Source organism: Botryllus schlosseri, chromosome 13 (assembly GCF_051294905.1).
Source record: "Botryllus schlosseri isolate E-star chromosome 13, Bs_hap1, whole genome shotgun sequence".
Lineage (NCBI taxonomy): Eukaryota > Metazoa > Chordata > Ascidiacea > Stolidobranchia > Styelidae > Botryllus > Botryllus schlosseri.
In genome coordinates, this window is record NC_137248.1 from 11,760,808 (window position 1) to 11,785,753 (window position 24,946).

At 40.1% G+C, this 24,946-nt stretch overlaps 1 protein-coding gene across 1 annotated transcript; it reads left to right on the forward strand.

The window, feature by feature from the left end:
- Window positions 1–207: 207 nt before the first annotated feature.
- LOC145453966 (intraflagellar transport protein 122 homolog) lies at window positions 208–22,766 on the forward strand. Its single transcript, XM_080331928.1, has 25 exons — window positions 208–332; window positions 494–645; window positions 1,476–1,554; window positions 1,725–1,801; window positions 2,052–2,118; window positions 2,648–2,794; window positions 2,854–2,926; window positions 3,697–3,891; window positions 4,468–4,689; window positions 5,509–5,652; window positions 5,719–5,856; window positions 5,971–6,135; window positions 6,797–7,035; window positions 7,572–7,725; window positions 8,354–8,515; window positions 8,768–8,934; window positions 9,490–9,764; window positions 12,746–12,886; window positions 13,217–13,314; window positions 13,983–14,086; window positions 18,048–18,213; window positions 18,279–18,390; window positions 18,490–18,683; window positions 21,840–21,998; window positions 22,565–22,766. Exons 1-25 carry the CDS (start codon window positions 241–243, stop codon window positions 22,673–22,675), a joined length of 3,633 nt encoding a protein of 1,210 aa, XP_080188054.1. The 5' UTR covers window positions 208–240; the 3' UTR covers window positions 22,676–22,766.
- The last annotated feature ends 2,180 nt before the right edge of the window (window positions 22,767–24,946 follow it).

The following is a 24,946-nucleotide window of genomic DNA, read 5'->3' on the forward strand; positions in this document are numbered from 1 at the left end:
TTCAAAAATTGCGTTCATAAAAGTATGCATCAATGAGCAAGATGTGCACGGGTTAAAAATTCATTCATTGCTGATCCAAATTTATTCGTGGTGGTTGGCATTTATAGATTATTCATCAATAATCCTATTCCATATATTCTGTGCGGTTATAATCTCAAGTGTGATCGTCGAAAATGTAGAATTGGAATTCAAATCTAGGAGTATCAGTTTCATGCGTGCGCTGTGCATAATGCTCTTATTATGATTCAAAACAGATCGTTATATGTTAGTATAATGAGGTCTGTACCAGTATGGGTGGATCGTGTTTTGGATAGGGGACAGCAAGGACAATGGTAAGATGTTACATTAAGCAATAAACTTCCATAGATCATGCTATGTTCCGAGTAGAAATACGCAATGACACTTAGGGCTATAGTATAGCCAATATACTGCTTATACCGGTACCAGGCGACAGTCATTTTCATAACGTTTACATATATATTATTTCGCACAGCATCTATGATGTGACATTCAAGCCTGATGGGTCTCAATTGATCGTAGCAGCTGGTCAGAAAGTCCTAGTCTATGATGCACAAGACGGAACTCTCGAAGAACCTTTGAAAGGACACAAGGACTCGGTTTTCACTGTTGATTATTCTCCAGATGGTATAAATCGTTAAACTAACTATTTAGTAATTGCACCAGGCTCCTGCTATCATTTTTTCAACTTCTTAGATTCCAAGCTAGAATTTCTAGTCTTGTATGTCACTGTCACCTAGATAGGCCAACAATGAGAAGCCTATGAATCTCTCGGACATAAACATCATTAAAGAGACGAACCCAGTCATTCTAAACACACATAGGTCTCATACAGTGGATATCGCATTGCAGCAGTGCATCTTTGCATCGCTACACATTTCACTATATCAAAATCCAAAGTTGATCTGTAGTTATTGATGATAATCTAGTACAAGTATAGGTAATTCCATAAATTTCTGCCCAATTACAAGTAAAAGTATCGATTTTCATGACAAGATTACTTGGAGGGGAAGTAGTGATCAAAAGGTCTAAAATTCACTCAAATATTTTGAATCAGTAGAGTCTAGATTGGGATGAAACTTTTGTTTGTTCATTGCCAATGACAGCTGTCGAAATTGCGAGATGCACTTTTGCGTCAAATGTTAAATGAGTAATAATGACGCCACAAAGTGGTTTCATTTTTGAAATTATATTCTATTGCCATTGTGCAGGAGCTACATTACACATTCTTTATGACAATTTCATTCATATGAAAGTCATGAATATTCATCCAAATTTTCTACTTGACAAAACCTAAAACGGCTTCAAGGTCTTATGAATATAAAGTGGAAATAGTCATCGACAACAACCAGTCTCATCAAACGTATATGTGTTGTCTGCACTTATAGGCCTTCTAATATGACCGCTTGAATTAGTACTAGATAATTATCCAGTAACATTTTGGCCATTGTAAACAGGGAAACGTTTTGCTTCTGGATCTGCAGATAAGAACGTCATAATATGGAATGAAGCGCACGCTGCGATCTTGAAGTACCTGTGAGTATTACAAGCTGCAACAATTATCTACTTCGAATTTTGTAGAGAATTCTATCAATTGATGTTCGTCATAATTGGTTTGGGCTACAAATTGACACTTCAGATTGAACTTTAGAGTACAATCGTAAATGGATGCAACAGATTTTCATAAATGATACTTTTATTTTTAGGCACAACGATGCTATCCAGGCTGTGGCATATAGCCCAGTGTCACAACAACTGGTTTCTTGCGCTATTTCGGATTTTGGTAAGCTTTTATTCTGTTCCTGAAATGTTATGAAATCACTGCCACCGCCAGTATTGCATGCAAATTGGAACACATAGATCGACAATCGTAGCTTGTTTTGGTTCCTGAAGTCCCTTGTCAAAGCATTTTTGTTTATCCAGTTTTAAATATTACTGCTGATGAAGTTTGATCCGGCGAATAATTTGAATAATTTCGCTGTTGTTACCCGCAGCATACAATCATGCTTGATACCGTGAACTTAATTTCACAGGCATTTGGGCACCGGACCAGAAGACTGTTAACAAACATAAAGTCAGCAGCAGAATCACATGCATAAGGTAGCCTGTCAGTTGGTAATACAGACTTGTTGCAGTTTTGGTGACTTTTACCTAGTAACTTACACTGGCAACCTGGTTTAAAGTTGCTCTAAGTGTCTATGACAATAATAGATCAGTCCAATCTTTTCAATACACTTTCTAGGCATGTTTGATTAATGTTGAGTTATCTCATTACCGTGAAGACATCTTGGAACAAAAATGGGCAATGAAAGTGGCGGAATGAATTTTTTATCCCAAAATTTTGTATTTACAAGCATTGTGATGCCGTCATTGCTAATGTATATTATCGTGTTGAATATTCTCACATCGTTGACAACAAAATCAGAGGTAATGGAATTCTATTAGCATAACAACTGAGCTATGGTGACTGCGCTATTCAATAACACTCTTGACTAATGTACATTTGTACGTCCCCGTTCATTTTATTTCCAAACTCTACTCCAAGTTTTCAGTACTTTTGTAAGGTTGCAGTTTTCAACAATTCATTTTAATTAAAACATTCAATTGAGACATTCAAGTGCATTTTTAGCTGGACGAACGATGGGCAATACTTTGCTATCGGGTTATTCAACGGCATAATCAGTATCAGAAGTAAACTGGGAGAAGAGAAAGTGAAAATCGAACGGCCTGGCGGTACATTGAATCCGATTTGGACTCTGCAATGGAACCCTAACAAGTATGTACTAAGCTACTAACAAAAATTGTTCTGTGCTGTTAAACTTATTTTTTACACAGGGAAGATTTCGACGTCCTCACGGTCGGAGATTGGGGAAAATCATTGTCGTTTTACCGGTTGAATGGGAAGCAGGTATGTATTTTATATGTTCGATATGTTTTCTGCAATTTTCAGCCTCCCTCCCCCCGCGGAAGGTTGGGCGCATCCCTCGAGCAAGACCAACAACTACACAATTATAATCTGCTGGCATTATCAAATTTTTTCTTCTGGACATCATGTCACTAATTGCAATAAGTAGGAGTTGAGTGGTCTGGTAATATTATTTCTTCGCTATGTATTTAAATAATATTTTTATATCTACAGTATTGCTTCCTTTTCTTGTTATTTCTGAAATTATGAACAATACTCGTCATGCAAAATACTCATCTCATTCCAAAAACATGGTTGCGGCCGTACGGGTCAGTTGGAATTCACTAAACTACTACATCCACTGTATCGACCATGCTGACATAATTAGCAGTCGGCCTATAGCTTAGTATTTTCTATATAATTGGTTTTACGGCGCTCCTTGATTGCTGGTTATATTACAGTGGTGTAATGATTAGATCGTGTTTTCAAAATAGCAATATTAAAATTTTGCAAATTTGCCAAATATTTTTACATTTTTCATTATGTCAATATTAGACTGCCATGCATATGAAGGTAGGTTTTGACAAATTGAACTACTGACTCCAATGGTCCTGATTTCAGACTACTTCTACTTCCCAGTTTTCAATTTTTTTAGATACTTTTGTATTTAGTTGGTTCGCTTTTGACCACATTTGTATACGGCACACATCATTGAATATTCTAAGAAATCGACGCCTCAAATTCAGTATCGTTGACGCTATGATTTATTGCAGATTGGAAAAGACGTGAAATTAGATTTCGATCCGTGCAAAGTAGGCCATTTCAACAACGGAAAGTACTTGGTCATTGCGGGCTCAAACGGACGCACCGGACTCTATTCTCGGGACGGTGTCTTTCTTGGACTGGTCACAGAGACAAAAGACAAATGGATGTGGTCCGCCGCGTGGAAGCCTAACTCAAGTCACATTGTAAGGATTTTGTTATTTCACATTCACGGTTTCTATGCTGTGTTTGTGAGATGCTTACTTACGCTGAATCAAAAATAATCTACCAATTAATCCGTCTACTATTCCAGGAGTTGCCTATCCCTACTCGCCTGCCATAGTTGTTCTATGATTAAAACAGACATAATCAAGCGACGAATACTGATAGCTCTGAGGACAAGCGGTTGCTTGTATCTTGCCTTTTGACATTGAAATATGCGACGGTGTGCTCTTAAATCCATAATTAACTGCAAAAATATTGACTTGTCTGCTGAAATGTCCGGTAAAGCCAGAGGTTTTTTGACTTTTGTCCGTCCGAGGCTGAAATTCTACACTCCTGAGCACGATAACGATACGATCTCGATTCAGTAGATTAATTGGCTGTGTTTTGCAAGTAAATCATCTTGAAAAATAAGCTGTTCTAGAGTTACTTCTTGAAAATCACTACTTGTAATTATAACTGAGTAGAAATTTACAGGAAATTTACAGTCCATCTTCTACTTTCCTTTGGATGAGATCAGCGATCGCATTCACCACATTTTTTTCTTCTGTATCTTTCAGGTTAGCGGCTCGCAGGATGGGACCATAACTTGTAACAATTTGATATTTTCCACCGTTCACGGGCTGTACCGGGACCGCTACGCGTATCGGCAAAATCTGACCGATTTGGTGGTCCAGCTGCTGTCCGCCGTGGACGTGGACGACACGTCGAGCGGGTCAAAAATATTTTTGCGCTGTCACGATCTCATCAAGAAGATCTCGATATACAAAGATAAGCTTGCGGTGAGTGAATTACCATCCTGTACTGTGGTGTAGTTGTTTCTATAGCTATCTCCATGTTCTTGTATAGTATAATGTACTGATTGTACTATCTTGATGCAGAGATTTGATCCGAAAGTCATTTGTAGATATCGTCTCGTGATATTGCGGTATTTTTATCAAGTACCTTTGAACGACCTTATGCTATATTTATGGAGTTGTGGCGTTTTAAGGTTCTACTGTTTTAATGGTCTTTGTCATATATTTTGATTGTGTATTTGTTTGTGTGTGTCTGAGAGAGAGAGATTGAGATACAATATCAGTTATCATCATGTCATTCGTTCATGATTATATGATTTGCGCATGTAAAAAAGCTAAAAGACTTCTGAATTGCGTTTTATCTCAACCTGGTTTATGATTGATTGATTGATTGCGTTAGCAAAATTTATTACTTGAGCAATTTGTTCCATAGTATTCGAATATCATCTACAAGGTATGATGTAATTAGATATACAAACTGAGATTTCAATTTTGTAAATATGATATGATCACAGCATAAATCTCTCCGAATACACTCAACCAGAAGAACCCTCAAATATGTATTTGCACGCTCTCTATGTTTCATACACTGGCCCGGCCGAAGCCTTCGATTTACAAATTAAACATTTCCAAGTCTTGTGTGGAATGGTAATAAAATTCCAATAACCCACGGAGTTGTGATCAGCATTTCGGTTTTTACATTGGCCCGTGGCTTGACTACCCGTAGAATTCATTAGAAATAGGAATGATATTTCTTCGACCAGCACAGGGGCCAATCTAAATCGGGTAGCTACTTATTTTCAGGTGCAACTTTCGGACCGTATCGTTGTGTACGAACTCGTCGAAGACCAGAGCATGGCGTTGATGTATCGGCCCAAGCACAAAATCATGAAGAAATTCGAATGTAACCTGCTGGTGGTGTGCACCAATCACATCGTTCTCTGCAAGGTAACCTGTTGCGATTTTGTTCTGCGATGTATTTATGAAATTGAGTCCACTGATTTAACTCCGCAGGAAGCTACTCTTACGTGCTTGTCGTTTGATGGAGTGAAGCAGCGAGAATGGCTGTTAGATGCAAATATACGATATGTGAAAGTCATCGGTGGGCCTAAAGGCCGAGAAGCAATGCTTTTAGGGCTGAAGAACGGACAGGTAGAATCTACCATTTTGTTTTACGATTCAATTTATAGGCAGCAGACTTGAAAATGTCCAACACCGGTCGTTGATTTGAACTTTATACTGTGACTCAATGAAACGCTTTTCCAGGTTCTACAAATTTTTGTGGACAATCCTTTCCCGATAACCCTCCTCAAAATATCGGGGTCGGTCCTGTGTCTCGATCTGAGCATGAGCCGGAATAAGCTGGCCATCGTGAACGAAAACTCGTCGCTGCTGGTATACGACATCAACACGAAAGAGCTTTTGTTCGAGGTAAGCTCCTGTATGACATGAAGGAGTGCTTCCGACAGGTATTACTGTCCAATTTCGGATTTAAATTTAAAATTTTTCAAGTTAAAAATTCGATTTTGTGTTATATGTGCAATGAAAACTGGGGGTCTGCTTTAGCTAATCTGAGTGATATCATGAAAATATCAACAATAATTTAAAAAAAATGATTCAAAGACTGAAAAAAATTAATTCGTTTTCGATGGCGCCTATGGCCTCTCAAAAACGCCCCATGGCTCAAGAGAACGCGCAAGATAGAAGTCAACCAGTAGAACACCATACGTGATTACACATTTTAACCTGCCCGCATCCAGTAAGTGGTAAATAATGTCCTGATTCATGATATTGAAAACTATATGGGCCTGTATCTAAGTAAAGTGGATATAAGAATTTGTCGACACCGATTATTTCTAATTGAAACTAATTCTAGATCTTAACTCAATTGGTCCTGTATCCAAATGCAGCGCGTATATTTGCCGTATAAGAGTAATATTATAATACAAACTGGCAAGTCTCCAACATACTTATACCTTTCAGGAGACATTAATAGAGTATTTAGTTACAATTTTCACCGAAATCGCAAAATGCAACGAAAACCCACATCAGTTCCGATCGAATGCGTCACATCCTGTGTGTTTCGCGGCAGGAAAAAGACGCCAACAGCGTGGCGTGGAACAGCCAAAACGAAGACATGCTCTGCTACTCTGGCAAGGGCATGCTGTCCATCAAAGCCCGTGACTTTCCGCCACACCAGCAGCGCATGCTGGGCTACGTTGTGGGATATTGCGGGTCGCGGATATTTTGCCTCCACGTACACGCGATGAGAGCGGTCGACGTGCCGCAGTCGGCGCCGATGTACCAGTATTTGGAAAGGAAAATGTACAAGTGAGTGACCTAAATTTGTATTTGTAATATTCAATCCTTGCTTGTGACCTGCCGCAGCCCACTCCCTCCACAGCATAGAACAGTTACCGGTTATTTCATTGGCAGAAGCGGTCAAAATAGTCATTGTACTGTAGCAGAGGTGCAAGTAACATCATACATTTCTACTTGAGTACAAAAAGAAACAATATCACTGTCATAATGAAAGTATTTCAAATGGAAACACTTGAAATTGTAGGGTGCGGCTACGAATATACGTAATTTTCGAGAATAATCTCAGCTACTGGCACATGGGGGCTGGGCTCCTGCCCTATTGCCTTGAGCTAGTTTAAAAACTTAATCATTTGAGTAAGTGTTGCAACTAGGCAAAACCTACTTGTGTACTCCGAAGAATTAAGTAGGCTGCTTTGTTACTGACTTCCTCTGTCCTCTAACTGTGTTGAAAAAATACGTGCGCCAACAAGCCTAGAAAGACCCTGTATGATCTAAATCACCGCTACAAAATTCACCCCTTCGATTTTGACGGATGGTATGTACAGCGAGGCACATCAGATTGCTTGTCTCGGGGTGACGATGGGCGACTGGAAGAATCTGGCTCACCACGCCCTGGAGGGTTTGAATTTTAAAATCGCAAGAAAAGCTTTCACGCGGACGAAAGATTTGAGATACTTGGAACTCATACACAACATCGAGGTGAGCGCTTATATTATCGAGTCGTGTGTCCAGATCTATGTTTGTCTCTGACTAAATGACCTTGAGATCCAATGTGGAGTGGATTATGTTCGGATTATGTTAGTCATTGACGTTATCCTTGAGTGAGAGCAGATCATTCTAAAAATGCTTGGAAATCTTTGAAAAATGCTTGAGTAGCTTCAACCACTCCACCACAATCCCATTCTCAATTGCCTGCGTGCCGTAAAACTATCGAAATTAATTTCTACTTGACAATATTTAAACGTGCTGTATAAGTATCTTATGAATAAATATTGTCCCACAACACAAGCTCTTGGGTATGCAACGTATGTAGCGATTACCTACTTTTCTACTCAATTACGCAACATATACACGGGCGATCGCTATTTGTGACGAATCTGCGATCTACAATTCTGCTTGTGTTGTGTTACCATACCTTGGAAAGCCGGGCTTCTACTTGACTAATTCTTGGGTAATTTGTTTGTTTGGAATCTTGGCAGGATATGTTATTTGAATAACTGTTTTTAATATCTGACTTCAAACAAGATGTGCCCGTTTCACGTACTTATTGGCAATGTTGTTATTTATACCATCCTGTTCTGAAGGCGTTCTCCCGTGCTTCGTTTAGGAACGGCAGAAAAGGGGAGAGGATAACACCGACGCCTTTTTGGCCGATATATATTCGCATCAAGGGCACTTTTCCGAAGCTGGGAAACTCTACAAGAAGACAGGTTACGATCAAAAAGCTCTGAACATGTACACGGATTTGAGAATGTTCGAACTGGCAAAGGTAAATGCGAACGAATCGCTAACTTAGGAATACTTACTCACCGGCGTCGATGTACATGCTTGATCCCCTAAAAAAATGTTGGATATATCTGAATTATTTTTCTACGTTTCATGTTAGAATTTGTTGGGTTTCCCGAGTTTGTTTGCTGAATTAATGGGTATGTGCTTGTACCTTGGTAATTATTGCCGTCTGATGTTTTTGATGGCTGAATTCTGTACGTGATCCTCTGTAACATATTTCGACTCCTGACAGGACTTTGTCGGTACTGCTGACCCGGTCGAGCAAAAGCAATTGATCGCAAAGCAAGCGGACTGGGCCCAAAACACGAACGAACCCCGCGAAGCCGCTAGCATGTATCTTGCCGCTGGGGAAACGCTGAAGGCAATCAATATCATTGGCAGAAACGGCTGGACCGACATGTAAGTATGGACCGGGTTAAGGATGTACACTGTGCAGCCGTTGTAACTACTGGGCCAGATATATATGTGGGGTGAACCGTAGGTTTTCTAGATGTTGCAAGGCTCACGATCTTGTTAAACAATTGGTAGCTGTGATGACGTGACTTATTAATAAACTTCGATATCATAATGGAATCTTCTTAATGACTTGACCAAGCGTAAATAAGCCTGTTTGGATTGTCGCAAATTTCTTTCGCAGTTTCAATTTGTGATTATGTTCAGAATAAGTCTTTGTTACTGGCTGATAGACGTTTGTCGCTGATTAAACTAACCCGATTTTAACCTTTGTATTTTTTTTGTTGGCAACTTTCGTACTCATGTATAGACATGGCTCACGGATGGTACGAAAACATAATCACTTAAGTAAGTAGTTCAAGTAGGGAAAACCTCCGAAAAAATGGAGAAGTACTTGTCACTGACGACCTATGTTGATACCACAGGCCGGCCGTATTCCAATATCAACAGATCAGACGACATGTATTTAAGTTCAACTTTAGGACTTCAATCTTTATTCAGGCTTATTGACGTAGCTCGTGGATTGGACAAAGCTGATCGCGAGCCGCTATCCCGATGTGCGCATTACCTCAAGCTACTGCAGCAGTACCCGTACTGCGCCGAAGTCTACAACAAAATGGGCGACAAGAGAGCGCTCATCGAGCTGCACGTCGAAACAAATTCCTGGGACGAGGCTTTCGCGCTGGCCGAGCGATATCCAGAGTATAAGGACGAGGTGTATGTACCGTACGCACGTTGGCTGGCCGAAAACGACAAATTTGAAGAGGCGCAAAAAGGTATTTTTGATATTGTTACCCAACAAAATGGTAAATATGTTTTCGTTATAGGCTACGTCACCATAATATTGCAATAGTTACCGGTATATTAAAAGAGCCATATTTGAAGCCTGGGTAGTTAAGGTCTTAATAACTGCATAAACTAGTGCAGAGATGTTACTCATACAGCCCACGGGCCAGAGACGCTTTGTCAGACAATTTCATTCGCCGCACAGAGGAATGGTGACTAAATCAAAGAATGCTTGTATTACACCATGACCATGTAAAATGTAAAATCGTTCATGCCCTTTTCTCGATGAAGGACATCGTTCCCTAGTTTTAACCTTGCGGTCAGAATTTCTGCATTTGATTTAGCGAGTCCCAACTAAATCAACAAGTTCGTATTGGTTCGGAATGTGTGGTTCTGGATTTATCTCAATATGAGAGATGTCGAAGTCGGCATCGGAGTCATTTTCTGTATCTTTAAGCCCTGTCGAGTCTTCTTGGAGCTTTTTTGCTTGGTAGTCTATGCAGTGAAAACTTACTGCAATACGGAACAGGTGCTAAAGAGGAGATGGCATAGATAGAAGGATATGCAGTGTCAAGTCATTTTTTTACCTAATATGAACCTTGGAATGTCACCCATACAGAAATAACAGTCATCTATAAGGTTTCTAATTTCCCTTCAGATTCTTTAGTAGCAAATGACATTGAATGCCGAACTTCCCTTAGCCATCCATCCATATTTCATCGGCATGTTTCAAAGATTACATGAAATGCCCAGTTTTTATCTTGTCTCCAATCTTCATGCCAAAGTAAGGTTCATAAGTATAAAAAATCTTACTTCTATCTATAATTTGTACTTAGCTTGTTTCATAAATAGCTGGTTCGTGGTACAGAACTTGAATATAGCTTTCAATACAATATCCATTGTAGAATAATATTTATTAACTCGAAGACTTTTCGGGTGCCTCTTTTCAAGAGTTATCGGCACACTAAAGGGATTTAAACAGATTTAAAAGCAAAACCAAAAAGGCAAAGTGTGATGCAACAATCAAAATCACAAACCATGAAATTCGCATTGTACCAATGGCAACAATAACAAAGTATGAAGTATACGGACATACGGTACTATAGTAGCAGCACAATTTGTAAATAAACAATTACACGCACGGAACAACACGCACTAATGAGAAATTTGTAGGTTATAGAGGAAATCTTTTTGTCTGCATAAAATAGGTTTGCTCAACTGAATAATAGTAGACTCCAACACTTTTAAATGAAACACAGACCTACCACGCGCAATGACAGTGAACATATTGTATTCATAGTGCTGTGCACAGGCAAGGTTTCAACTCAGATGCTGACCAATTGACGAAGCATATGCTTGGTAATCATCATAGTAGTCTGTTTTTGCAGCCAATTTGCACTGACGTGCGTAGCTTGTTTCAAACTGATATACCGACCACAGATATATCACAAAACAGCCAGCAGGCAGATTACATTTGTGATGTTGATAACAGTGTTGGGATCAAGTCACTGCCTTCGAGTCACGAGTCATTTCGAGTCATTGCACATTTTGACTCGAGTCAAGTCAAGTCAATCGATTTTCGAAGGTGACTCGAGTCAAGTCAAGTCACTCGATTTTTGGAGGTGACTCGAGTCAAGTCGAGTCAAGTCAAGTCAAGTCACGAGTCAAGTCACATTTCAAGTCAAGTTGCCTTTTTCGAATGCCTACGCCATTGCATTTTGCTAGCTGTCTGAAATACAGATCATACAGATCATTGATTTTGAACCGATGAACGAATATGAAGGTAAATATACACGTAAGACGGCGCTGTATCGCTTACATCTACGTAAAAATGCTAAACTACGCAAGTATAACGGCAAAGTCTCAGTTTATAGTTACCAGCCAATATAGAGAATAGAGAAACGAATTGATAAGATGCAGTACATTACCCTTTTACAAATGGATATGATACAATTCGAGCCTGCGCGAATGGTCGAGGACTATATAAACTATCTTCAAATTTAATTTCAATAAAGAGGTTTGGTTCAGGTACAGAGAACAGTAATAGACATTTTTATATTAAAATACTTTACCATACTAGTTTACGACAGCGTAAGCTGTAAGCTTCGATCACTTCGTAACCGGTCAATTTATTTGTGAGAGAACAATGGAGGCTCAGTAAAACGCACGATCATTGATTGATTGATCGCTCTCACGGGTTACACCAGCGTTTCGCGAACAATCCGATTGCAAGATACAGTGATTTTTATCGACATCGATTGCTTGATGACTTGAAATTGACTCGTGAATTTTGCTTCGAGTCACGAGTCAATCCACATTTCTGATACGCCGAGTCAAGTCAAGTCAAGTCATTTTAACATAGTGACTCGAGTCAAGTCAAGTCATACGAAAAAGGTGACTCGAGTCTGACTCGAGTCAAGTCATGACTCGAGTCATCCCAACACTGGTTGATAATAATGACGAGATTATAATATTATAGATCCACAATCAGTACATTAACAGAACAAAACGATAAGGAATTTGAGATTGCTTGCTGTAGCCAATGCTGACTAACTGAGACTGAGAAGATGATTGTTACGAACAACCAACTATTATGAATTGAATGATAGATCAAAGTGACGTCACAGTTAATAAGAAATTCAACAAAGGAGCTTGAAAACCATGGTGCGGGAAGTTTGAAAAGCTTAAAATTACATTTTTAAACGACACTCGAGGCAAAGAAATGCCTGAAACATGTTTTACTAAGGAATATGGTATAGGAAATATCAAAAAATCGGCTTAACTAAATTTTTGTTACATGGTATTATCCAGCACGTTTTTATCAAAAGATGAGATTATTTTATAACTATTTGAGTGCAGTGTTGAATTTTCACTCTGGTCAGCATGCCATCAATCAGCTATGTACATTGTATACTTTGTGCATGTGAATGTTCGAACATGTTGATAATGGTATTCTTCTATGCCTTTACAGCATTCCACAAAGCAGGCAAAATCACAGACGCTTTACATGTTCTCAAGCAACTGACGGACAATGCGGTGAACGAAAACAGGTTCAACGACGCGGGTTATTACTTTTGGATGTTGTCGATGCAATGTTTGGACATAGCTCGAGGTAATGGACAACACTGAAATCAAAACACGGAATTCATCTGATGGTTGTGTACTGGCTGATTTCATTGCAGTGTAAATACATATATATATTGCGATAGGCCTATCTAAGTTTTAAAATGACACTTTCATGAGCAGAAGCGAGTAGTTTGCTAACCAGATGATGGTTGCTATTGGAAACCAATCACGTGACCAAGTCTTGCAAATAGGCTACTATTGAGATGAACAGAACTTACCTCAGCTGAAAAGCAAACCATAATTAAGCATATATTGATCCTGTAGTCCCGCATGAGTTGTGTGCATTACATTACGGTGTGGAACATGATTTTGTTAGAGAGTCCGGAGAAAGAGGTGGAAATGATTGAAAAGTTTGAAGAATATAAGGAACTCGGAGAGATTTACTACGCTTACCACTCGATCCATACTTACACGGTGGGTGGATTACATGCACGTTATTTCACATACTACTTTAAGCGGTCAGTAATGAAGTTCTTCTACTTTTTCAGAGTGTGCGAGTAGGAACTGCCCACTTGTATTACTTACTCAGTGGTTACGTTTTAGAGCACTTCTACTTGACACTTTTAGACAAAACTACTAAGTTTTACACATTGTATTTGTATTTTGTAAAGTAGAAATTAGTTTCTGACAATGTTTGCAGCACTGTTACGAGTGAAACTGTCATGAAAACTGTGCGGAACAGCCCCTGTATCCCGTTGGCTGAATACGTGTTCCCAAAATGCACCCAGTCATAAGGTTTCTTGTCAGTTTGCGTTAGTTCCAAAGATGCGTCTTGCAATTTCGAATTGGTTGCTCCAGTACTTCGCAGACCTCATTTTCTACCTCCACTTGAAGTAGTTTTGATGTATCTTGGAATCTATCTACTTGTGATTGAGAATAAATTTACAGTTACTTCTACTACTGCTTTGAACGCCTCTGAGTGTAGACTTACTTTGATTTCTCAGCACGAAAGCATAGCTTTCGTTGTCGAGTCGCAATGCAAAATCATTACATTGCATTTTGGTTGGTCTCGGTGATTTAGGATTCATATTATCGTCACTACAATCGATATTGCTCATCACAGCATACCGTTTTTGTTTCAGGACGAACCGTTTACGTCTCACCTTCCTGAAGCTCTTTTCAACATTGCGCGATACCTCGTACACCAGATGGCAGACAAGAGACCACCGCCTAGTGTTTCGAAAGTGTGAGTACCGACAGAGATATCATATAGCCAGTATGCTTTGAGGAGTGACGCTGGTAGCACTGGGCAAAATGATTGATTCAAGTTGAGTTGACAGAGGTGGTCAAAGTAGTCAAGAAAGCTACTCAAGTAGAAGTAGAAGTAGCGACACAAAAAAACTGCTCGAGTACGAGTAGAAGTACTCGTTTTAAAAGCAACCTAAAACTAATTGAAGTAGACGTAGAATTTCCTGGCTTAAAATCTACTCAAGTGAGTAAGTAGTTTTGAAAACGGTCATAATACGTTCGCATGGACTGTCAAAAGCTGCAAATTGAGCTATAGGGAAGGTATAGGGAGCTTGATTCATATTGATGCATCACAAGGGGTATCAATTTTCGAGAGCATAAGCATTCGCCCGCATCATGGGATGCAAATGATAGTATCGCTATGGATGCTAATATTTGTTTACCCGAACACCCCGTTTTAAAATACGTCATGGTGCGGCGCCCTCACCCATATTATAAGGCCCATAGTTGAGTCGAAGAGCAATACCACGAAGCTGTATCGGATACGGCGTCAAGATGTTAATAAAAAATATGGCGGATTGTGAAAATGCCATACCATAGTGCAGTGGCGGCTCGTCCTATAGGGCAACTGGGGCATTGCCCCACCTAAAATTCTGTTCAATAACAATTTAACCATTTATAGACGCACAGCAATCAATATATACCGAGATCACAGCGAAACCCGCGTTCTTCTTGTGCTTTCGCTTGCAAACGCCCATACATAGCGAAGTCTCTGCGAAAATCGAATTCTCTTCTGTGTTTTCGCTTTGTGAATGCCTAGCCGGGGCTTGCCCCGGTAGCGCTCATAACAAGCTTTCACTATCTATTCTCTCAAAGCCGCACACAATAAAGAAACGGTGATTTACTCTCTCCTATTCGTAAAATGGCCGAGCAACCGGGGCAAATATGCCTACTCGCCCCTAAGGTGTGATGTAACAATCGTATCTATATCTGAACTCGGTTACCGTAATATGCGTTGAGTCGACCTTTGCTGGTATAGGTCGATTTTGACGGTGTTTCGCACCATGATAATTCTTGAAACTTGGTATGATATGTCGTGAAGGTAGTATTTAACACTGCTCCAAGTTTTAGGCTTGCTACTTAAAGATAATGGTAGTAATTCCGTTTCCGAAGTTCAGTGTATGCTGATCTATCATGTACATAGTACAGCAAACGGATTTTACTCAAAAGCCGGTATTGGTCTCCATTGATTTTGACGATGTTCTATACCGAGATCGGTCATGACATTTGGCACGGTAAGTGTTAGTATCGACCGATGTAACAAGTTTTAAGTTTGTCACTGAACTATGTGGGTGGTAATTTCGTTTCCAAAGTCGAGTAAGAGCTGACTCTTCATTTATCGCCAACAAATTTACGCAAAAGCCGTTATTGGTCTCTATTGATTTTAACGATGTTCCATACCTAGATCTGTCATGAGCTTTCACACGGTATGTCTTGATTTTAGTATCGAACGCGGTGCCAAGTCTTAAAGTTGACACTCAATGATTGAAGCAGTTATTTCGTTTTCGAGGTCGAGTATGGTAGAGATGCGCGCTGATCTGATACTTAGCCTACCTACGTCATTGCGGATCTCACGCAAAAGCCGGTGTCGGTCTGTGCTAATCTATAGTCTGCGTTCCATAACGAGATCGGTGATGATATTTCCAATGGTATATCTCGATGATCGCATGAAACAGCTAACCAAGATTCTCGGTTTGCATTCAAGTATTCGCATAATTTTATGTTCGCCAATGTCCATTTCACTGTGAAATTGTGGCCTTCAAACCATTTGCTTACAATCCCCTGTCAATTGCGATAGCTATTTCATTTTCGATGTCGGCTAACAGCTGATCATTCGATCAGCCTATTCCTCGATCTATTTTACTCAAAGTTCGGTGTTCGTCTGTTTGCATTGATTTTGACAGTGTACCATACCGGAATGGGTTATGAGATTACGTATGCTACTTCTCGATGATTTCTTGTAACAGTATACTAAGTTACGGTTTTTATTCATGTATTTATATATTAATATATTTTCCAACGGCGATTTCGCAGCAGACTTATAGACAGTGAGCCGTATGTGTTGTGTCACAGTCTCCAGTTTCAAGGCCAAAATGTCCTACGTTGTTCCGAGACCGAAGTTCCGAGGCTGCTGTCCTTAGTTCTTCAAAGAATATTCAAATTGATGTTCTGGATTCAATATGACAGGCCCAATCTATGAGATAACAATTGCGTATGTGTCCGAACTCGTTGACCTTTCCAGTTAGGCTTACGCAATCTCTCGAGTTCTAGTCATTGGAATTAGTCAGGTCAAGTCAAGTGCGAACATGAATCGTATTGAATCTTTATTCCGTACGTAGTTTACGCAGTTGCCTTTAGAGCGAAAATGAGAGGTCTAGAAGTTGTCCAGTCTATTGATCCAATCGTACGCCGGGTGCCTCCGCTTTGGTTGCCTATTATCACCTGGTCGTAACCAGAGATGGCCACAGTCCGGTTCAGGAGCAGGAGCAGGATTTCAATGTTTTTTTACCTGGCCGGACTGGATCCGGATTTCGAATTTGGGGTGACGGTCGGATTTTAGGGTCTATCGATTTGCGTAATCTATAACTCTACCATGAAATCAAAAGGCATGCTACTAAGGATGACCTGATACTTGATTCGTGGCATAGGGACGATTCTTAGTTCACGTACATTTTGTAAAATAATCCTTTGATTAAAAATAAATGAATAAAACATTTGTTACCACACTTCAAGTCACGGCTCACCGGCAAACCTCTCGCGGCACCTACGTTAAAATCACTGTTGTCGGGAAATTCATGTGACCATCATAAAGTTACTTTTTTACGTTGGAAAACGCCATTGTGACGTCATGTTGATAAAAGTCGCTCGCAGCCCTTGCCCCACCACCCGATATTGTCACGAGCCGCCACTGCCATAGTGTGATTTTATTTTCGTATAATGGAGGCATTGCTACACTTGCTTTTAAACTTCAACATGTAAGTTCTCTATATAGATGCAGACAAAGAAACTGAAACTAATTAGAACTCAAACTAATGATACTGCGAATTAAAAGAGGAACACAAACACTACTTCTGAAAAGCGGAAAATGTGTTGCATGTCTCTTATCCAGATAGCTTCAACAGTGGTCTGCGAAAGCAGGTCAGAGACCACTTCTCCAGATTAGGTCACGCCATGCTGGGCTGCTAGATTACGATATGATTGGCAGATGCTAGATTGTGAAACTACTAGTTTCAAAAGTTATGACGGGCCATCCATATTTACTGTGATGAACTATTTCATATGAGCGACAATACGGTGTGAGTAAAGGGAGCCACGCTACCACTACCTAAATTGTAGCCTATTCGCCAATACTTTTGTGAAAACATATTTGTCACTCCATATTTGCTTTGCGCAAAGCGCAATGAAATTTCTGGGCTTCAATTTAAAATACTCCATGAAAACCGCCCCGAAATTCCTCAGTCTCTCTTTCGAATTGGAGGATTATACTACTTCTACTTGACACACTAAAAATAGCGAAAAGTAAGTAAGTAGATCACAAAATATTACGGAGTAGAAGTAGCAAAAATGTGATTTACTTGAGTAAGTACCACAAGTAGTGAAAAACTACTTGAGTACTTTGAAAAAGTAGAAGTACTTCGTTACTGACCTGCTTAGCACCACCTGTGATAACGTCGTAGCAGTAATATTAACCTCAAGTTGAAATATTTATTCATTTTGAAGTGGATTTAGCATACCCTAGAATTTGCTACTTCTGCGACGGCATTTATCCTACTTCTACTTTTACTTGAGTTAGGAATTATTATTATACATTGACCGATTACCGCTTAAATTTTTTCCAAGTTTCGGATCAATATTACAGTAATTGAATTTTGCAAATTATTCTCTCCTATTTTACGCAGCTCGACGTGGTACGCGCTGGCCAGACAGGCTCGTTACTTACACGCCTACAAGCTGGCCAGACACGCGTACGAGAAGTTACAGAAATTGAAGTTGCCGCTACGATTTCAAGACACCATCGATCTCGGCTCTGTCACAATAAGATCGAAGCCATTCCACGACAGTGAGGTGCGGCCATTACCGATTTTTCTCTAGATTTTATGGAATAACTACAGTCGTCTACATTTGCGCAGGACTTGCAACACACGTGTCTGCGTTGTTCCACTACAAATCCCGTTTTGAATCCGAGGGGCGATTTTTGCATCAACTGTCAACAGCCGTTCTTTCATTCCTTTTCCGCTTTCGGTGAGTACGTTCGCCGCTTTTTTTTAGAGAATCGGTTTCAGTACCATTCGATTTGTCACAATATTTACAATGCAACGACGAAACGCTTTCATGTCACAGAGATTTTGCCGATCGTCGAATTTTATCTGGACGAAGACGTACGAGACGACGACGTCGAAAAACTGGTCGGCACCGAGTCGCGATTGGACGGCACCAAGAGCGAATGGAAATCGTCGTCGGAAGGCGACGCCCAAATGTTGAGAATGGACCACGACGAAAGCCCGGATCCTTTCGCGGCAGACTTTATTCAGGATGTAAGTCGCTTATGTGGAATTGTAACAGAGATGGTCAAAGTAGTCAGCATTGGTATTCTGGTAGAAGTAGAAATAGTGTATCCAAGGATGTAAAAAGTTATTTTTTCGGGTCTTCATCCCTCTATCCAACTCTTAAAAGTGCTCCCTCCAATAAAATATTGTCAAGATTTTGTTCAGTAAGGAATTTCGATTGTTGCAAGTTAAGACGCCCCAGGATGGTTAGTGACGGCCCATGTAGAAAAAAACAACGACTGAGGCTGTTGCTCATAATTTTTCTGAATAAACGTGAATCCGAGGTCGAGTTAACGATGGTCGTAACTCCTTTAAACTTTATTCATTACGTTTTATCAAACTTCATGCTCACCAAAGTAATATGTCGGATGTCGCTGACAAGCTATTTATTTATTAGAATGCACCCAATATCCCCAGGACGTCTGACAGTAGACATAGAAATAACCTTTTACTGCATCATAAAACTTCTTGTGTATCGGTAACCCGCAAAATTATGCGAAAGAGCGTGCTAAACGTCTTTGTAGCCCCAACATCGATTATTATCCAGAATTAAAAATGAGTTTTTGTGAACAACACGCCATAAAATTAGTGACGCATACAGTTCAGAGCAGTGATGTGGTAACTGTAAATTTTTTGCGCTTTTGCAACCCAGTTATTGAGCTTACTTTCACAGTAGTAGACTCTATGTCGAGTGGCTATGCTACACCATGGCTCTGGCCAAAAGTCCACCATTTTGCTCAACACACGTTGAGATTTTCCAGCTTACCAGCGCCTCGAAAAGAACCCTTGTGTGCATCATAATATTTAACGTTCGGAAATATGTGCTGTGATTAAGCTTATTGATCCAATAAATGCTCTGTGTAAAGCTGCTTTCAACTATTGGAACGACTTGTTCCCATAACTAACGTCGCGAATGCTTTATTAAAGGGGCACTGCGCTCTAAAAATGATGTGGTCTCAAATTGAAGAGCAAAACGAAAAAAAAATTTTGGCCGCAGCCGTTTTCTTCAGAACGCCACCGTAATGGAGCTGCAATTTATTGACATTTCCACAGGGGTTTCACGCTCCAGCAGTCACGCGGAGATTAAACTTTATATAGTTGTCAGCCGATGTTATGAAGCAAATATGTCGTACTCGCCAAGGTGGTTTAGATACTGCGTTCAACGGAAGATGTCCAGTTGGAGATTTATGTCAAAATCGGGCCTAGTGTATTCTATTTCGTTAGGACAGAAATAGATCATGTCGAACAATGTTTTATACATAAGAATAGGACATGATATATTTCAGTCCTAAAGAAATAGAATACAGGCCCGATTTTGACATAAATCTCCTGACTGGACATCTTCCGTTGAACGCGGTATCTAAACCACCTTGGCGTGTACGACATTTTCCTTCATAACATCGGCTGACAACTATATAAAGTTCGATCTCTGTGTGACTGCTGGAGCTTGAAACTCCTGTGGAAATTTCAATAAATTGCAGCTTCATTACGGTGGCGTTCTGAAGAAAACGGCTGCGGCCAAATTTTTTTTTTCGTTTTCCCCTTCAATTTGAGACCACATCATTTTTAGAGTGCAGTGCCCCTTTAAGCGCAGTGGGATATCTGCTGATGGCATCAGTTTCAAAAGCGATAAATTGATGTTCGTTACTTCATCTCACCAATTTACAAGCTTTTTAATTATGCTATCAATATAGTCTCCACATGATGGAATTATCGAGCGTCTAGTGATGTTCACCAGCCTTCACACTACTTAGGCTATACTATATTCCTCAAAAAAGTCTTGCTCATAATTCCAAAATAAATATTAATTCCTGAAGCTCTAGCAGACCAATAGACTGTGCTTTGTTTGCTATGCTTGATTGAAACTGCAACAGCCTTATTATGACTTTGGATTTTAAATATTTGCCACTTTGCTCTGAGGTTAATGTAGGTCAGATGGTGCCAAAACAATGACCACAAATATTGATTCAGCTCATAGCATATGGGTGTGTCTTGTCACACAATAGAATTAGTTGCCCAACACCCGTATTGACCTTCATGAATTGATAAATATTTGTTGCATTAATCCTTATGTGCGTAGAGCTCTCAAGATCCTTTGGTAATTCTAACTATGCCTATGACACAAGCAGCCTGCAATTATCATTCCACTCACATAGCGCTGAAACGGTAAATACAAAAATAATTGTACAGGTAAAGGTCAAAATGTTCCAGCAGGCAGAATCGTGTCAGTTTTGAGTACGGTATGGTGATGTCATTGAGCTTTGTGTGTGAAAATTTTCTGTCTCTTGCCAATTCTTTGGAACTCACTAAGTCGTAGCAGCCATGTGCGAGAATGACTTGGCTTGAAATGCTCAATTGTGCCGCCGTATGTATTGATTTAATATGTAGATTCTGTTGACTTGGTCTGTAATGGTGTACTCTCTTTTTAAAGCACGGTACGTGAGTATGTTTTCTATACCTGTGCCACCTCTGTGGTGGTATTTGGATTTGTTTGCATCAAAATGTACCTTTTTGTTAAAAATTTGAGTGATCTATATTAGTCAGTGACGAGCCTTTACATTATATAAGATTTAGCTGTCTATCAACAAGTAAAAGCCAATGAGGAGTCATCCTGAACTAATTTGGGAACTACGCAGTTAAATGATAATCAAACTTTTGTTTTGCATTTGTTGAATTAGTGGATACCTATCTTTGAAGCCTCTACCATACTTGTATTTGAATAACCTCTGTTGACTGACATGTCCAGTATCCACCGTTAAAAATTTTATTATGAAATTGCTCAGATCGAGCTTGTTGATTACGCATATTATTTCGCCATTGTTTGCACCCAGAAGATGACTAACAATTATTGAGTTATACAATCTGCAGTGGCTGGATAAGCTTTTTCGAATACATGAGCAATTTATGAGTCATCCCAAGCTTGCGACTGGATTATCTCTGATTATCGTCAATAGAGCAGCGAGAAATTCCTTACGAATCGAAAGTAGCTTACAGTAGAACCGATTCGGTGACAGCTGTAGATGGTAACAACACGCCTCCTTTATTGTGACTGTATTTTACAGATTTATATTCACCAATACCAAGGATACCTTGTAATATATTTACTGCAACGTAGAAACTTTCACCTTCTATACTCTGTTTCAGGAAGACAAGTATGTTCCGGTGATTGTGAGTGAAGCAACCTTGAGGTCGTTATCAAGAAGGGAAGTGATTATTAGGAAATGGCCGAAACCACTGAGGTGGCAATATTTCAAGAACTGTCTCCCTGACGTACCGATTTCCATATGTGACTCGTGCTTGCAAGTGAGTAGAATTCCAGATTGGAATATCCAGACGAGACTTGGTCTGTGCGGTATACATCATTCCTTATCTTCTAATTCCATGCCAGTGTTTAAAGCATGCATGAATCCTTCATTTCAGGAAAGGATACTTAGATTACTGTTAGAGTTTAGCGAAGATTACTCGGTAGTGAAATGGTGACACAGCTCTGCTCTGACTTCATGACACTATGTTGTCACAGTGCCCTACCGATGCAATTATTGTTGGACAATGGTTGATATACATGCAGAGCTGGTCACTGGTCATAATAGGCACCCTTGCTACTCCAGGAGAAGGTGAAATAGCGCCGTAAATTACCACTCAATTACAAGAAGTAGCAGTTTTTAAGCAAGTCGATACTACTCCAAGTGGAAGTAGAAATTGAAAGGCCGGAGTGCTCGAGTAAGCCTATCAAGAACAGGATTTGGTCGACGGAAGTACTTCGTTTGCGACCGCCTGTATAATCCAATCCGGCTTAGCGTCAATGTTAATGCTGGTTGACCCTATTCTTGAGTCGGCCTCCGTTAATATGTGTGTTCCACGTCATATAGATGTTCCACACCGACGACTACGAGCTGATGGTTCTTCAAAAGCAGCAATGTCCGTTCTGCCGGAAACCAACCGAGGACCGAATGGACGAGGAAGAACCGTTACTGATCTGATGGGCCGTTGCGATGGATTCCTATTGAAAATAACATTAGATAATAGCTTGACTGTTGTAATTTTATTTTATTAGAGAAATTTTATCTATGAGATTATCATGCTGAAGTGTCTGTGTTGGGGTGAGAATCTGTTTCGATAGGTCGCAAGAAGTCTAGAATCCACTATTCGGTGTTACGTTGAATTATTGAAGGCACGCCTGGATGAGGTATACCTTTATTTGAATGCTGAATTGACATATTCCGATTGCCTTTCGTCCACAATTCATTATTCTACATTTGCAACGCTAAGACTGGACGTATTTGGTCCAGGTAGTCGCCCGTGATGCTATAATAAAGCAGCAGTAGGCAGGATAGCTGGAATTGGTGGCTTAAAAAGTAAGTTCAAGTTAAGGATATAATTTGGAACCAACCGTTTAAGGCAGGGGTCACCAACACGCGGGCCGCATGCGGCCCGCGACTTGATTTGAGATTTCGGAAAAAAGTTAAGAAAACCATTTTAAAATGCCGAAGTTTACTACAGTTTCAACATATTGTTGTTGTTGTTTCAAAATAACCTATTTTCCTGTGCCCAACGTCACTAGCTAAAACGGCTTTGGCGATGGGAACAGCATTCCACCGACGGAGAATAATCATCTGATATGAATGGGCTGGGCATATTGCCTTGACGTGCAATGGCCAAACACTGCCACGACTGAGACGCTTAGAGAACGGCATAGTGCAGTGTTTCTTAAAATGGGGGGGGCGTGCCCCTCTAGTAGCGTGAAATCATCTGAAGGGGGCACGGAGCTGCGATGAATTGAAATTTTTTCCGCGCTCGGCGCCAGTTACCTGAAAATAAAATTTTGTGTGTACTCCGGAATTCTTATTGTAGAATTCTCTCATCAACAGTCATAACTTTCCATGCCATCAAACTATCCTTTGGGGTTGCCAGCATTCTGGTTGCATTTTGTGATATGACGATAAGGGGAGAGCGAAAATTTTCAGTATCATAAAGAGGCGCATGTCTAAGTTTGAAAAACAGTGGCTTAGGGCTTCCCCACAAGATCGATCTTCACGTGGAGGTGGTCTTTCAGCTAGTAACGTATCTCGCTAGCCCTAATATCGCTGAAAAGCGTTTTCATGTATCGTGCACAGCTCAGAGTTCAAAATTAAATTAAATTGATGATAATAATTTTTTGTTGCAATTGTATTCATTTAATAGAATATATTATTTCTTTTGTGGTCACTATGACCATTAATTGCCTATGTTAGGTAGCACGGCGTTGTAGGTGACGTATAGAGTTTTAAAACGTGGTTGCCTAGGTGATATCGATATGGAATTCATGCGGCCCGCGGCCGCTACGAAAATTGAAAAGTGGCCCGCGACCCGTTTTGAGTTGGCGACCCCTGGTTTAAGGTATATTCTTGCCAGTAAACTGCGACAACTATGAAATATTCATGATGCAATAGTGCGCATTTATGAAGTTTGCTGATGTGGTTGTGATGAGGGGTCTATACGCGCTGTGATTTACCTCTTGAAAATGCTTCGAAGCTGTGTGCGGAAGAAGTGTAAAGTGAAAAAAAACTGAAATAACGCGAGTTTGCGGTAATTTGCTGAGTAGAAATAAAATTTTGATGTCGGCTTAGGTCGTTGTTGACCTCATTGGAGGGAATTCTATCGTTCAAGTTTATTCATAAAATTTCATCACTTCAAAACATCACAAGACTGAAATAGATTGAAAGATAGGAAGATGCCGAAACGAAATTTGTCGAGGGAGATGCATCGTTTGCCAAGGTTTGACTGCGTAAATTTCAGTCGGACTACCCTTCAGGAAACTGCCTCATCAATCATACATATAATGTATTGGAACCATTCGTAAAGTTATGATAACTGGTAGTGATGTGATGGCATCACATAAATTGTTTGCGTAGCAGTGTAATTGGAGTCGTTTAAGTGGTGTATTGATATTGACACGGCTCTCGTGGGTGTGTTTTACAGATAACCAATAGGGGCTTTCTGTGTCGATGCCGCTTTAGCAGACGCTAACCGCAAGTCCGAATGATTCCTCGAGCTTCAGATACAGAACATGACTACACTCATACGACAGACTGCCTGCTCTTTATTAACAAAATTTCAGGATAAAAATGTAAAGCTTCAAGGAAAATCCAAGCCGACAGCATGTCCTCGTAAGCTTGGACTACAAAATTGTGTATTTGGCAAAAACTTTCTTAACGTAAGTGGGTTCCGGTTTTCGCTGGTTTCGTCCAGCTGAAGGCAGAATACGACGGCGA

Coding starts and splice junctions, on each gene's coding strand:
- LOC145453966 (XM_080331928.1), top strand. CDS start 241: ATGATTCAAAACAGATCGTTATATGTTAGTATAATGAGGTCTGTACCA. Junction 2,927..3,696: donor ACCGGTTGAATGGGAAGCAG/GTATGTATTTTA, acceptor GATTTATTGCAG/ATTGGAAAAGACGTGAAATT. Junction 5,857..5,970: donor TAGGGCTGAAGAACGGACAG/GTAGAATCTACC, acceptor ACGCTTTTCCAG/GTTCTACAAATTTTTGTGGA.